A 16,043-nucleotide genomic window follows, 5' to 3' on the forward strand; every position below is an offset into this window, starting at 1 on the left:
CTATAACACTAGTTGGTCAGAGATTCTGAAGTCTGGGATACAGTAACTATTGCCTTACGTCCAAATCTGTCTTGTACAGGATACCATGGCCATTTGTCTTTAAGCACAGGCTAGAAAGGCAAGACGTCCAGTTTCACACAGAAAACCTTACTGTGGCAGAGGACTTTCTGTGTCCTTTCACATTAGCACCTTACAGTACAATGTCATCCAACCTCCAGAAGATGTCCCCAGTTTAAACATGCCAGGCTTCTTGCTTTCATATGCTTATGGGCCACCGACAGACGCGTGATACTTGAAACTTTTCACCATGGAAAGGAGACAGCTGGCAGTATCTTTTTCTGGCCCACCCAGTGTGGTCATGCTTTCAGCTGCTCTCGTGAAAAGCAGAGAGGGAAGCTGGAGAGTGGCACCGCGCAGATGAATCTTGCTGTGCGCCAGAGTCGGCGGCTACCTGCTCCCTGCAGACCTCCACCTTTTAACACCCAGATTTACCTCTTCCTCAAGAGATTTTCCATGTGGGTTCTTTCCCCTTTAGAGCTCTCTGGGCTGTTCATGTAGCAGCAGATCACGTGTCACCCCTGTTGCCATAGCAAATATTTGTGTTTCATGAAAAATGAGAGTAAAGAAATCAATGTAAATGGCCAAATCCCAAGACAGACAGGCCTTCAGGCAGGTGCTTGGCCCGCACCATTATTGTTTCAAATTCAGCTGTTTAACAGGCTGTAAGAAGGCCACGGGCTAATGTGCATAATGTGAACAGGCCTGGGCACCTGTTTCCGTTCTCACCCTGTGTGAGTGAGTGCTCAGGCCCCACAGATTTATAGAGAACAGATCGACAGGTAGTACAGGTATCATAGTGAAGTTTTAGCCAGTGAGCAGTTTACCTCAACATTTTAAAGAAATGACGACACTTTCCAAATGCTAATTAGCCTTGGCTGTGATTTCCCGTCTGCCTGCACAGAGCTTTCCCTGAAGGCTGTGGCCCCAGATGGGTCCAACGTCTCTGAGCTGACTCTTCAGTGGTAAATGTAATTATCCATTCACCGTGTGGAATGGGAACAGAGAGTGGAAGCTCAAGCTGAAGAGAAAGACCGAGGAGCCCAGGCTCACGTCCGAGCCTGTGCAGACCTCCCTCCCATCAGGCGCCAGTACTGGGCAGTGGCGCCACGCAAAGCCACTCTGTACAGTTACTTCTGTGTCCCTGCCAGCGTTGCTGCAGCTCTGTGCACATATCCACTCTGTCCATTTCTGTCCTCAGAGCCACCTGGGCTTTGCAAGCAGACCATGGATGCCTGGGAGCAGGAAAGTCCTGACTATTAGCTCCTGCCCACGTGGGAGAGGGAATAGGATGGTCCAGCAGGGGAAGAGGACAAATGGGGTGGGGTGGGGCGGGGCTCTGAGCCTTCTATTTGCTTTGTAAAATTACCCATGAGAGTCATTTTGATTGAAACTGTGTCTCACTCTTCATTGTAGGGAAAAAGCAGAAGGTCAAGAGGATATCTTGAGAAGAAGGTCTGTAATTTGTGTGACTAGTTGAAATTTGGGATCTGTCACCTGGTGTCCCTTCCCTTTGCTGCAGGGCAGAAGCGTGGGAGGCTGGCTGACAGCTGGAGATGGCAACAGAAGTTCTTTTGCACTTCCTTTATAAAAGAAATTAGATCATGTTTAAAAACAAACGAATGGTTCATTTAAAGTGAAAACCTTTCTTTGCCCTCTCAGGACTGAAGTCACTTCTCAGTCTTCAGAGGAAACAAACTATGAAACAACCTCAAAATCTGGCTGAATCACATGTCTTTACCTTCAAATGTTTTTACCATTTTACCTCAACATTTTAAAATGAGGATATGTAAAAGACAATAAGATGTTTTAAAGATGAATTCAGCAGTCTCTCAGTGTGTACTTACATCTGGGCACATGTACATGCTTACACACACACATGCAAATTCACATACACACATGCGCGCACACACACACACACACACACACACGTGCACATAGTTGTACTGTGATGTGGTGACCGAGGATATGGGATGCAGAGTTAAGCTGACCACAGCTAAGGCAACACAAAGTGGGAAAAATGAAACCATCCCCATAACATGGAAGGAACATTCCAGCAAGAATGTTCTACAGGGCTACAGTTCTATAGTAGTTAAATCCCTGAGCCTGAAAGAGGAATATGCGGAGTTCTCCACTGAAAAGTAGACTAGCTACGTTTGACAAGTCACTTAAATTCCCTGTTCCTCCCTGTCCTCCTCTGAGAAGTGGGGGTGATGCCTCTTTTCTCATCAGGTGACCTCAAGGGCAGGGAAAAGAATAGGTGTGAGGATGCTTTGGACATAAAGTACTGTTATCAGAATTTATCAGCCTGTTTTTTTTTTAATATTTTTTGTTCATTTTTTATTTATTTATTTGAGAGTGACAGACACAGAGAGAAAGACAGACAGAGGGAGAGAGAGAGAATGGGCGCGCCAGGGCTTCCAGCCACTGCAAACGAACTCCAGACGCGTGCGCCCCCTTGTGCATCTGGCTAACGTGGGACCTGGGGAACCGAGCCTCGAACCGGGGTCCTTAGGCTTCACAGGCAAGCGCTTAACTGCTAAGCCATCTCTCCAGCCCATATCAGCCTGTTTTTAAGGCCATCTTCTAGGTGCTGGGATGATAGGCAGGTGCTAGTACACCTGACTTCTTAGTCATCTTTGTGTTGGGTAATTTGTTAGTATTTTTCCAGTGTATTCTTGTGATCTTCTCAGTAGGAAACCCAGTATTTTGTGGATAAGTCAGCTGCACTGTTTCAATCAGGCAGCATGTGCAACTGTGAACCCATCACTACCCTGTTAGGTCCCGTCTCCACTTATCTGTGTAAGGAGGAGTTCACTCTGTGCTCCAGAACCATACAGTAACCTTCCCTGTCTTGTTTCAAGGCTTGGAGATAGAGTAGGTCTTGCTTTGTGAAGAGTTAGAGTTCTGTGATCCGAATATATGAATTTCAAAGTAAGCTCGAGGCATTCTCTCCCTCCCTCTCACTAGAAATTTCCCTTTAACTTAAGCTTTATAAAAAAAAAATATTTATTTAAGGCTAGAGAGATGGCTTAACAGTTAAGGTGCTTGCTTGCGAAGCCTAAGGACCCATGTTCAACTTTCCAGATCCCACATAAGCCAGGCACACAAGGTGATGCAAATGTACAAGGATTCACATGCATACAAGGTAGTGCACGCATCTGGAGTTTGCTTGCAGTGGTTGGAGGCCCAGGTGTGCCCATTCTCTCTCTCTCTTTCATAAAAAATTACAAAATATTTATTTATTTGCAAGCAGAGAGAGAGATAGAAGACAGACATACAGAGAGAATGGGCATGCCAGGGCCTCTAGCCACTGCAAACAAACATAATGTATGTGCCATTGTGCATCTGGCTTGATGTTAGTACTGGGGAATTGAACCCAAGTCAGTAGGCTCTGCAGTCAAGCACCCTAACTGCTGAGCCATCTCTTCAACCCACCTGAACTTCAGAGAAACATCTTTTTATTTATTATAAGGAGAAAGAGAGAACTGGCACAACAGGTCCTGCTGCCACTGCAAATGAACTCCAGACACATGTGCTGCTTTGGTGCATCTGGCTTTACATGGGTACTGGGGAATCGAACCTAGGCCATCAGTTTTTGCAAGCAAGTGCCGTTAGCCACTGAGCCTCTCTCCAGCCCAACTTAAACTTTTACAAACTTTTCTGTTGGCCATTTCCATATATGTACATAATGCATCTTGATTGATCGTAACACCTTCCTGCTGCCTTCTTTTGTCCCCTTCCTTCGTCCCCTTTCCACTGAATCCTTCCTTCCAGTTAGACTTCTTCTAGTTTGGTATCTGTTTTCCTTTTTTTGCCTCTGTCTACTATTCATGACGTGACAGGGCGTTGGTGGGCCCTAGAGTGCTCAGGCCTCGCTCAGGCAATGACAACCACTGTGAGTTATCAGAGCAAGAGCCACTTCAAGAGCTCTCCTCCCCACGACTAACTTCCTCCCTTTTTTTGTTTTTTATTGAGGTAGGGTCACTTTCTAGCCCAGGCTGACCTGCAATTCACTAGGTAGTCTCAGGGTGGCCTCGAACTCATGGCAGCCCACCTACATCTGCCTCCCGAGTGTTGGGATTAAAGGCATGAGCCACCACGCCTGGCTGCCTCTTTCCCCCCCCTCTTCTGCCATGTTCCCTGAGCCTTGAAGGACCTGATACAGATGACTCAACACTACTGAGCACTCAACAGTCATTCTCAGCACTTTGATAAGTTTTGACTTTCCGCAGTTCACCTAAACACTTCTCACATTAAACTTTTAAAGTTTACTTAATTGTATGATTTTATTTGAAAAGCGATTTTTTTTCCTAGTATGAAGTAATTGACAAGAAAAAAAATCCTGGGATTGTTTCTATTGTCCCAACATTGCCTAAACTGCATGTATTTATTGCATGTGAATGATCTTACTTACATACATCAGTAAAAGGTTTAAATTATTGGCAAAATAATCTTTACTTTTTTAAACTTCATCTCTTTAATTTAACAAATTATGATCTGATTATTCACTTAAAAAATTGTATGGTTTAGGGTTGGAGAGATGGCTTAGTGATTAAGGTGCTAGCCTAGGAAGCCTAAAGACCCAGGTTCAATTCCTAGTACCCATGTCAGCCAGATGCATAAGGTGGCACATGTGTCTGGAGTTTGTTTGAAGTGGCTAGTGCCCATTCTCTCTCTCTCTGCCTCTCTCAAATAAGTAAATAAATAAAATATCAAAACAACAGTAAGGTTCACACAAAAAGAAAAGTGGCAAGAATTTTCTCATCCCAACCCTTTGGCATTATTTAAACTTTGGTATATTCCTGTGTTTATATCATACTGCATGTTAAACTTTGGTTTTATTCTTTTCACATAACACTTCATCACAAGCTTTTACAGATATTATTTAAAACACACTATAAAACATTTTAATGGCTACATAATATTCTGTATTAAAGATATACCATAGTCTTCTTAGCCATTATTATATTGTTCAACATTAAATTATAAATTTCACGTGACTTATGTGATCATAAAACAGCTTGTGCTGCAAAATCAGTCTATATGGCTCTGAACTTAAAATTACAAGTTCTTTTTCAATTTTATTTATTTATTTGCATGTGTGTGTGTTAGGATCTCTTGCTACTGCAAACGAAGGTCAGTCTAGTTTTATGTGGGTGGCTAGGGAATTGAACCAAGGCTATCAGGCTTTGCAAGCATGAGCCTTTAACTCCATCTCTTCAGCCCCTAAAACTACATGTTCACATATTCATTCAACTTTTTTTAAATTTTTTTTAAATTTATTTATTTAAGAGCAACATACGCAGAGAGAAAGACAGATAGAGGGAGAGAGAGAGAGAATGGGCGCAGGGCTTCCAGCCTCTGCAAACGAACTCCAGACGCATGCGCCCCCTTGTGCATCTGGCTAACGTGGGACCTGGGGAACCGAGCCTCGAACCGGGGTCCTTAGGCTTCACAGGCAAGCGCTTAACCGCTAAGCCATCTCTCCAGCCCTCATTCAACTTTTTTGTTTTTTAAAATTTTTATTTATTTATTTGAAACAGAGGGAGAAAAAGAAAATGGGTGTGCCAGAGTCTCTAACCACTGCAAGCAAACTCCAGATGCATGTGCCACCTTGTGCATCTGGCTTATGTAGGACATGGAGAATCAACTGGGTCCTTTGGCTTTGCAGGCAAGCACCTTAACCACTAAGCCATCTCTCCAGCCCTCATTCAACTTTTTACCCTGTGTCAGATAGTATACTAGCTTGGCAGTAGGATACACCAGTGAATAAAGCAGACCTTTGCCTTCTTGGGAGTTACATTCTAGTGAGGACAGAAGATGATAAATAGACATCGACTGTTATGTCAAAACATGGCACGGAAGCTGGAGAGATAGCTCAGCAGTTAAGGTGCTTGCCTGCAAAGCCAAATGCCCTGGGTTCGATTTTCCAGTACCCATGTAAAGCCAGATGCACAAATTGGTACATGTGTCCGAAGTTCATTTGCAATGGCTGGAGGCCCTGGCATGCCCATACTGTCTCTCTACTTCTCTCTCTCCTTCAAATAAGTAAATAAAAATATTTTTAAAAGACATGGCATGGGCAAAACGAGAGCATTATATTCATATGGCTCTAGATTGCGTCACGGTAGAACGTTGGAAGAATTGTGCAAGGTCTCTTTAGTGATTTCTGATCAGCACACTTGCTCTACACCAGCTTTTTTCAGGAAAACTGGAAGGCGAAGCTTTACTCTGGTGGGAATAGCGATCCTTTCTGAGCCCAGCAATTTCTCCTGTCCCCACAGAGAAAGTGATGGCGTGGGGCCTGGGAATTGGGATTCCTTTCATTCCCAAACTGTCAGGCTGTCCGTACATATCCCCAGGAGGTTCAACCCATCCATCATCTTTGTCCCAAGTGGTCCTTAACCGTGTCACATTCTCTCAGAGAATATTTGAAGGGTTGCAGAAAAGAAGAGATGGATGCAGCAGTCACGTAAAATGTACCTCCAGAAAAGGAAATTTCACATTTGCCTGAAAATTGACTCCACCCATGTAAAACTCCTGCCCGACTCTGTTCTGTATGATCTTCTGCCAGGGTTTCGTCCACTGGGTGCTTTATTCCATGACAGAGCAGTTAAGGGTGGGGACTTTTCCTCGGGATTTGTTTCAGAATTGAGGAAGGTTTGTTTGAGTACAATACCTTTCACAGCAACTGCTGACATGATTTCTAGAAGAGTCACTGATGAGAGTAGCCTCTACACCCTGTTCTCTCTCTTCATGTGTCTCTGCTCAGTGGCTTGTCGATTTTCACCCTTTATTCCCTCCATGCAGGTTAAGTACTCTGACATCCTTTCACTTGACATTAAGTCTTATAAGGGCAGTTTTGGGGTGCTATGATCTAAGAGCTGTCATCTTCACGTACAGACCCCTGAACACCAGAATGTCACCTCTCTGGATGTTCTCCTCAATCTTACACCTTAGGTAGTGAGGGCAATTTGTAGTCTATATTTTGAAAGTTGCTACACAGAATTTTCTACATAAGAAGGTAGAAAGAAAAAAAATCCAGGAGTTTTTCATGGTACAGAAAATGAGACTAGTGGAAATAGTTGCTTTTGATTTGTAATGGTGCTTACTCTAGGAGTTTGCTTTAAAAGCCAGTATCAAGCTAGAGAGATTGCTCAGTGGTTAAGGCACCTGCCTGCAGAGACTAACGACCTGAGTTTGATCCCCCAAGACCCACATAAAGCCACTTGCACAAAGTGCACCATGCATCTGGAGTCCGTTTGTAGCGGCTGGAGGCCCTGGCACTCCCATTCTCTCTGTCTTTCTCTTCTATCTCTATCTTTGCTTGAAAATAAATAAATACTTTTTTTTTTTAAGCCATTACCTCTAGAGGATTGACATGTGAAGTCAGAAAGGCTCAGGTGCCAAAATTAGTGCCTTGTGTGGCTTCTTATTGGAAATGAATACTCCTTACTCCCAGTTCCCTGTACACAGGGGAAGGGACTTCCTAAAACCGCGATGGTCTTCTAGCTTCAGATTTTCCCACCCACCCATGTAGTATCTATGAAAAAATTCATAGGCGTTGGTCAAATCATTTTCCACTGAGGCAAATAGCCTTTCGTATAACATGAGAGGTAGTAGAAGAAAGGCTGAGGAAAGAGGGCACAGCTCAGGAAGGGGCCTTGTGAGGAGTTCCTGCGGGCAGAGCTGTGAGCCCTGGTGCATGCGGTCAGGAACAGCATGAGGAAAGACACAGGACAGAAAGTGCTGTGAGGATCGAAAGGGACTGGGACTGGGGAGAGGATAGTAAGGGCAAATTTCATCCAGTAATTCTTGTCTTTCGTTTTTTAATTTTAAACTTTTTATTGACAACTCATATAAATATAAACAATATATCATAATCCTTTCCTATATCTCCTTCCCCTGCTTTTCATTCCTCCCTCCACTGAATCCCATCTTCTTTCCAACTGGTCTCTCTTCTATTTTGATGTCCTTTGCCCCCCTCCTATTATGCAGGTCTTGTGTAGGTTAGGGCCAGCCACTGTGAGGTCATGAATATCAAGGCTACTTTGTGTCTGGAAGCATTGTAAGCGCTCCTCCCCTTCCTTTAGCTCTTACATTCTTTCTGTCATGGTCTCTGAGCTCTGGAGGGTGTGGTAGGGATGTCTCACTTAGTGCTGGATGCATCATTATCATTTTTCAGTACTTTGATGACTTTTGAGTCATCCTAGTGGTCACCACCATCTGAAAAGAGAAGCTTCTCTAGCCAAAATCAAGAGTAGCATTACTATATAGATATAACAAGTGTTTAGAGGGCAGTTTGGTGGCAAAATATGTCTTTGTAGCCAGACAACTGTAGCAGTTTCCCCCCTAGGGCTTATGACCTCCCCAGCCATAGGCTTTTGACTAGGTCTTGAGTACCAAGCATGAATTCTCTCCCATGGAGCTGGTCTCAAGTCTAATCAGAGAGTAGTTGTTTTCCCCCATGACAGACATGACACTATTGCACCAGTTGGTACATTTGGCCTGGCTGGCCCCCTGTAAAGCTCGTAGGTTCTACTGATGGTTAAGACTAGTGATGACTTCTTCCTCCCAGAAGGCTTCATGCTGCATAGCTCTTTCCAGTTTCTAACAGCTACTCAGCAGGGAAGAGGCTTCCAGCTCAGCTGCAGTGTAATTTCTCAGTGTCCTGCAGCCCAAGCCTGTGGAGTCTTTAGGGTCTTACTGTCTAGATCTGGTGGGCAATCAAGAGCCTTGGAAATCATTACAGGCTATTACTAAGGCTTGCGCCTTTCTTTTATTTTTATTTATTTATTTATTCACAAAAAAGGAGGGGGGTGGGAGAATGAGCACACCAGGGCCTCTTGCCACTGTAAAGGAGGTCCAGATGCACATGGTACTTTGTGTACTTGACTTCACCTAGATACTAGGGAATCAATACTGAGCTGTCAGGCTTTGCAAGGAATCGCTTCATCTACTGAGCCATCTCTCCAGCCCCAATTCTTATCTTCCTTTAGTTCTGTATGGATTTGGGATATTCAGGAACACAATTATTTCTTTTTTTAAATTTTATGTTTATTTATTTGACAGAGGGAAAGAGGGAGAGAGAAGAGAGAGAATGGGCATGTCAGGGTCCCTAGCCACTGCAAATAAACCCCAGACACATGTATCTCCTTGTGCATCTGGCTTACGTGGGTCTGAGGGAATCAAACCTCTGTCCTTTGGCTTTGCAGGCAAGCGCCTTAACCATTAAGCCATCCCTCCAACCCCTACACAGTTATTTATTATAGTGGCAAAAACACCCTTGTAGAAGGCAAACCACAAACTGTGTTTATGATCTTAGACAAGTCATTTACCTTCTCTGAGGTGGGTCTTCCTCTGAAGTAACGGCCACCCCAATGGGATGAGATACTACACAAGATCCTTCACACGAGTTATAATGAGCACAGCAACTCTTCAGGGACCTGCTCATTTCCCTGCAGCAGGGAAATCCAGATTCAGAGAGGAGAGTCACTTGCCCAAGAATATGTAGCAAATAGTTGCAGAGCTTTGATTTGAGCCCATGTTAGTAGGACTCCAGGGCCAAGTTTTGTTTCCCTAGGTCTATAATGATCTATTAAACAAAAGGCAAGGTTGGTGACTCTCGGGATCTCTCTCCTCGTGCTGCAAATTTCAAATCTGTGACCATGCTAAGTCCCTAAGCCCTGATGAAGTCAGCCACTGCCTATGAAAACTGCAGATCTTGAACAGTTCCAGCCAGTTGAGGGCCAGATGTTTGCTTTGTACAAAGATCACCACACTGAAGACATTCACCAAAATTAAAAAACAGGGCTAAGCAAGTAGCGTCCATGGTCTTTGGAGAATAATAAAGACTATCTTTGAGGGACACTCTCTGCATCTAAACTCTTACTTGGAACCATGCTGTGCAGAAAGAACATACTCTTAATACTGGTTCCAAGTGGGTATGTTCTGGTGTCTGAACATTGGCTCCTATGTTTTTGACAGTGTTAGTCTGTCCTTCTAGGCAGCAGAATGATGACTGTCATTATCTAATGCCCGTTTTGGCTATCCCTACATAGTTGAGTATTTACTACTGGGAGGTCTTGCTTACATCCAGTTTGGGGATCCACTTTAATCCTATGTCTACCTGCCAGCTATGTATATTAAAATACTTTTTCATAAAGAAATTCAGCTTATCCTATAGTATGGTGATGTGTGCCTGTGATCTCAGCATGAGGGAGGATAAAGTAGGAGCCTTGAGTTTGAGGCCAGCCTGGGCTGTATCATGAGGCCTTGTCTCAATACAGCAGCAGCAGTAACAACAAAGTGGTTAGATTAGGACTGGGGCTGTCTTTCCTAGCAGACAGAAGGCCCTGGGTTTGATCCCCAGTGCCAGAGAAAAATAATTGAGCTTAGAAATATATTCCTTTTTCCTAAATGTTTTCCTTGTTGTAGTTATTCCCAACTTTTACAACGCAATACTGACCTCATCTTTTTTTCTGCCTCACATCAGGTCTTATTAACATATGTGATCATTATCCTGCCTTTCTGGTTTGGTTTGGTTTTAGGTTTGGAATTTTTCCCTAAATAACTGCTCCAGAAACTCTGAAAGTAGCGATTACACTTTGCAAATGAAGAAGAGCATTTCCCAGCTAGTTGACTCAGTCAGTTAGAGCAGAATGCTAATAACTAGGCCACAGCCACAGGTTTGAGCTGTGTGGGGGCCAATTAGTGAATGCAGGCATCGCACCACAGTGAAGGAGTGGCTGCGTCCCAAGAAGGACCGGGGAAGCAGGCAGATGTCTCAACAGACATGTGTCCCTGTGAGAAGGAAAACATTTTGCCACTGAGTCAGTATTATCACAGCGGGAGTACAGCACACTGCAAACAAAAAGGAAGAAAGGGAGGAAGAGAGGGGAAAAAAGGAGAGAGGGGAAAAAAATCAACAGATAATACTAGACGGTTCATGGGGGTAAACAAAGAACAGAAGGAGCCAGAACCTGGAGTGTGGCATGACCTTTAATCAGGGCTCTCACTCCTGCAGGCGGGGAGGCAGCTCCGTCTTTACCTGCTCAATGGATCTCACAATGCTGATGCACTGCTTTAATTTGGAAGCGTTTCTCTTGAGAGACATGTCTTTTCTTGCTCTGAGTCTCAAGTGCTCCCGTGTGTGGCATTGTCCGTGACAGATGTACTACAGCGATGCTTTAGCTGACTCCAAACCCATAGCTTCCCGGTGCCTGAGTGGTCTATTCGATGTCCAAGAGGGAGTTTCCTTTGAGAGCAGGAATATCATCCAAGGAGGTGAAGGAGTTGCAATCCTTTGTTCTAAAGCAGGCCCTGTGCAGTTCGACCACCCCAGCTCACCCAGGGCCAGTCCAGCAGAAGCTCGACTCCATATCTGCTGATGTATCTACCCCACCCCAGCCCGTGGGAAAACACTGTGCAGACATTTAAGGGTCTGAACACTGCCCCATCCCCAAGCCCAAGGTATGCTTCATTTTCAAAGATGGTCCAATTTCCACAAGATTCTCTGAAAGGATAAGGAATGTTTAAAATATTTGAGCATCCTTAAGGAGACGATATTGTCTGGCAAATCCCCCATCCATAGATTTGCTTCCCACTGGAGTCTTGGTGCCATGAGTGGAAAGACTAGTCAGCCCCATGCCTGTCCATCTGTGATCGTTTTGCATATCTGTGTCTAACTGATGAAGCGTCGTCATTCTTTTCGGCATCCTAACCTTCCCACCATCAAAACCCAGTTTTGAAGGGAGGCAGAAATGTAGCCACAGGCCATTTCTGTTGGAACCTGTGTCACTTGTCTTCCACAGAGTCACATGCAGCCCCTCCTGCCAGCACTGATGTCTGCTAATGAAGGCGCTACTGCCTGTCTAATGCCGTCTTGCCCATCCAAGACACAGGGATCGATTTCCATCCATGAAATAGCTTTCCTTCTCTCTTGGTGTCCTGGTTAAGTTAGAAAGGGCGAGAGTCTTAACAAGAAGGCTATTGGCATCATTCTGTTTTTCTCTTATAAAACAGCTCAAGTTAAAAGCATGTTTTAAAAAGCTCATTGCCATTTTAAATTTGGTTCTAAAGTTAAAGGAAAATTTCAGTTTTGGATTTAATACTTGAGTTTCAGCAATCTGACTTGACATGGCAGTCTTATTATTCCATTTCCCAGAACCCTAAACAAGGAATTAGGAAGTTGTTTTTTTGAATACATTTTATTTATTTTAGAGAAAGAGAGAGAGGGGGGAGACAGAATGGGCACGCCAGAGCCTCCAGCCACTGCAAACAAACTCTAGATGCATGCACCTTCTTGTGCATCTGGTTTACATGGATCCTGGGGAATTGAACTGGGGTCCTTTGGCTTTGCAGGCAAACACCTTAACCACTAAGCAATCTTCTCCAGCCCAGGCAGTTGTTTTATATTTAGACTATTGTGTGTGGTCATTGTGTCTTTACTAGCAATACAGCCCTTGGCTTACATTCCTCTTAGATGGTGTTCTGCCTTACATTGTTTAACAGTTACTTAGTTAAGACTGAGCCTGAACACCTTACTTAACCTAGCAATACTCAATCACTGTGGTGCTGTGACACAGTGCTTCTTGATAAATTAACTTGCTTTTTTTTTTTGTTCCTTTGAGTTTTGTGAAGGGTTTTTAAAATGCAAAGATCAATATAATCCCACAATTTGATAAAGGTGGGCTTATACATCTGCTAAGTAGATTTATTAAAGATAATTGATTCCTTAACTTGATGAGCATGAAGAAACAATAATTATAGTAAGTTATTCTTGCCTTACTAATATCTAGGCCCTTTTTCTTTCCCTGCTGTCTCCCCTAGGCCACTAGGAATTTTAGACCAAGGAGAAGACTATCTATTTTCTAGTGCAACAGATTTCAATAGTTGAAATGCTATATATTTTTTTAAATTTCCTTTTCTAGTTTTTTTTTCTTTCTGCTTCTTGATCTTGAGCCTAGCACCTCACACTTGTCAGATAAGCACTCTACCACTGAGCCATACCATATCCTCATATCCTCAGCCTTTTTTTTTTTTTGTCTACTTATTTTGAGACAAGGTCTCACTAACTTTCCTGGGCTGGACTTGAACTCAGGAAATATTTTGAAATATATTTAAAATAGGATGGCAAGCCTGTGCCAACAAGCTCTGCTTTAGTTTTCTGTTCATATTTTTAGGTGAAGATGACATTATATATCTCTTTTGATTTGTTTTTTGTCTATAATTTATTCTGTATTGTTTTTCAAAAAAATTTTTAAATGTATTTGAGAAAGAGAGCACATGGGCACACCAGAGCCTCTTGCTGCTGTAAACAGACTCCAGATGCATGTTCTACTTTGTGCATCTGGCTTTACATGAATACTGGGGAATCGAACCTGGGCTGGCAGGCATTGTGAGCAAGCATCTTTAACCACTGAGCCATTTCCCCAGTCCCTTATTCTGTTTTTTTTTTTTTTTTACTATAGAAAGATATAAAGAAGAAAAAAACATTACCCATCACCCCATTCTTAGTAGTCTCCTCTTGACATTTATAAATAAAAGTAGAGGTATTTCTATGACCTGAGATTTTATGCAATACAGACGGGAACAAAATGAATAGGAAATGCTTCCTTAGTTTTATTTGTTATCAGATTTTGGATCCCACTCTGCCTGTGACCAACCACAGACATGTCCCTAAGAAAACACCAGACTTTAAATACCTGTCAAGAGTAATGTACAGAATGACAGGTGACCCCATGAAATGTAGTGCTTCTTGCAAAGCTCTCTGACTTTGAAGAGAAGGTAGCAGAACTCCATCATGCTCTGCAGTGACGATGTCAGGGGAAGTTCCTAATGGGCATGTTTTAAATGACCCCTGAGACCACACAGGAAAGCTTCACTCTGGTTTTCAGGGCTGTGGGGTCAGCTAGGAACAGTCAGCAGCATAGTTCTCTAGGACTTTGTGTGCATGTGCTAGAAGGCAAAATCACAAGCAGGGGCTGGAGAGATGGCTCAGCAGTTAAGGCATGTGCCTACAAGCCTAAGGACCTAGGTTTGATTCCACACTACCCACAGAAGCCAGATGCACACAGTGGCACATACATCTTAAGTTCCTTTGCAGTGGCTGGAGGCCCTGTTGTGTCCAATCTCTTTCTCTCTAATCTGCCTCTTTCTTGCTCTCAAATAAATAAAAGCAAATAAAAAATATTGTTTAAATAAAAGAAAGTCACAGTATACATCATCTCTGGCAAACTTTCTTTCTCCAGATCTTGAAAGTCTCTACAGGATCAAAGGCTGCAAAAACACCGTGGGAACATGACTTTTTTATACATGAGGGCACCATAGACATGTCAGCTCCAGACTTCAAAGCGTTCAAGACGCACTACAAACTAACCTGGGGCAGCATTTTTTCCCTCTTGGAGCACATAGAGAACTATCTCAGGGATTATGCCATACCAGAAGTCAAAATAAAAGGGAGGAATTTGGTGGCCTTCCTCCCCGAATTTGAGCTGAAGAATAAACTTTCCAAATATGACCTCCTCTCCTTGCTGGATAACCCGCTTCACATTCAGATGCTGCTGAACAGTCCAGGACAGAGATACAAGGGCCAGAACGGGAGGTCGGTGGCAGCCATCAAGATCCAAGCCATGTGGAAATGCTACCGGGCGAGAAAGCACTTCCTGTGCTACCGCCAGCAGAAGTGGGCATCGGGCGTGATTGCCCTGGCGTGGCTCTTACACTGCCACAGGGCCCGGGTGAAGAGGATCCTGCAGGAAGCCAGGCAGAGACACCTGCAAAATTTCCGCATCCGAGCCAAGGTGCGCAGTCCTGCTGCCAGCAGCCAGGCAGACCTCGGTCTCTGCACGCGCTGCTTGGACGACCCTGATAATCTGCCTCGTTCTCTTTCCTTTCCCTCTCCTCAGCCTCCTGCACCTTTTACGTCACACCCACTCTACATTTTGTGCTTGCTAGTTTAACCCTAGTCTGCAATCTGACTCAAACCTCAGAAATCTGTTGTCATTTTTCCATACAAGAAAAGTCCCTTCATTTTGACAATGGCAGTTGTGTCAGAAAAAAAAAAAATAAATCTTTTAAGTGCATTACCTTTTCTCCCGATATATACCTTCTGGCACTTTAATTTGCTAAGAAAAAAAAAAATCCTCTCTTGTCTACATTGCCATCACCACTTTGTCAGAAAGTATTTAAGTTTGCAGACAGCCTTTTAATTAGTGCTCACAATTTCATTTATGTTTGCTTTCTCTTTTTTTTCATTCATATTCTGTTAATTAAGTGAGCTGCCTCTAATCTTCCCCTGCCAGTAGCATCATGTAGCCACCTAATTAAATTAATTGGGGAAGATGTTTTAAGTATGTAATTAAATCAATTAATATAATTTATGCCTGGCTTAACTGTACAGTGGAAAAACAGCTGAAGTTTGACTAGATGAATCCACTACAGCTTCCTGTCACTGATCAATGCTCTTCTTGATTTTTAGCATCTGGCAGCCAACTGGAATCGCATCAGGACCTCCAGGAGGACTATTATCCATATCCCATCATTAGGTATAACACTTTTGCCTGCAAATCTATCAGCAACCTCTATTACCCACCACATTATGGCTCCTTGATTGAGTTCAAGGAAGGCCCCTTGTTTTATTCAAATTGGTCTCGGCAGGAAAATGTTCTCGACATGATGAGAGTAATAACACAGGGCCCTCGCTCGAAACGGCGTTTAATTTGGGGATTAAGCAAATAAAGTCATTATGTGGGGGCTGCTATTCAGTGGAGAGGTGATTTGCTGTAATTCGCTTTCATCTGTATGAAATGAACTAAAAAGTTGTATTTTTTCCCCCTGAAATAACAGATAATGTTTTCGATCTTCTTTAATGATAGAAGAACACGGGCTTGCCTGTGTTGTTGCTGTTACGCCAATAAGCCAGGATATTGCTTGTACACTGTTTTTAATCAAATGTGCAGTCAAAATGATAAGCTGCACTC

General features: G+C 43.4%; 1 protein-coding gene across 1 annotated transcript in view; it reads left to right on the forward strand.

Annotated features, from left to right (window-relative positions):
• The window catches only part of Iqch (IQ motif containing H), a 134,910-nt gene that overhangs the window by 11,585 nt on the left and 107,282 nt on the right, over positions 1–16,043 (forward strand). The window contains exons 4-7 of the mRNA XM_045160624.1: positions 369–519; positions 1,474–1,512; positions 14,313–14,864; positions 15,542–15,608. Of these exons, the coding sequence (XP_045016559.1) occupies positions 369–519; positions 1,474–1,512; positions 14,313–14,864; positions 15,542–15,608 (809 nt within the window). The remainder of the gene's footprint in view (positions 1–368; positions 520–1,473; positions 1,513–14,312; positions 14,865–15,541; positions 15,609–16,043) is intronic.

Source organism: Jaculus jaculus, chromosome 10 (genome assembly GCF_020740685.1).
Source record: "Jaculus jaculus isolate mJacJac1 chromosome 10, mJacJac1.mat.Y.cur, whole genome shotgun sequence".
Taxonomy (NCBI): domain Eukaryota; kingdom Metazoa; phylum Chordata; class Mammalia; order Rodentia; family Dipodidae; genus Jaculus; species Jaculus jaculus.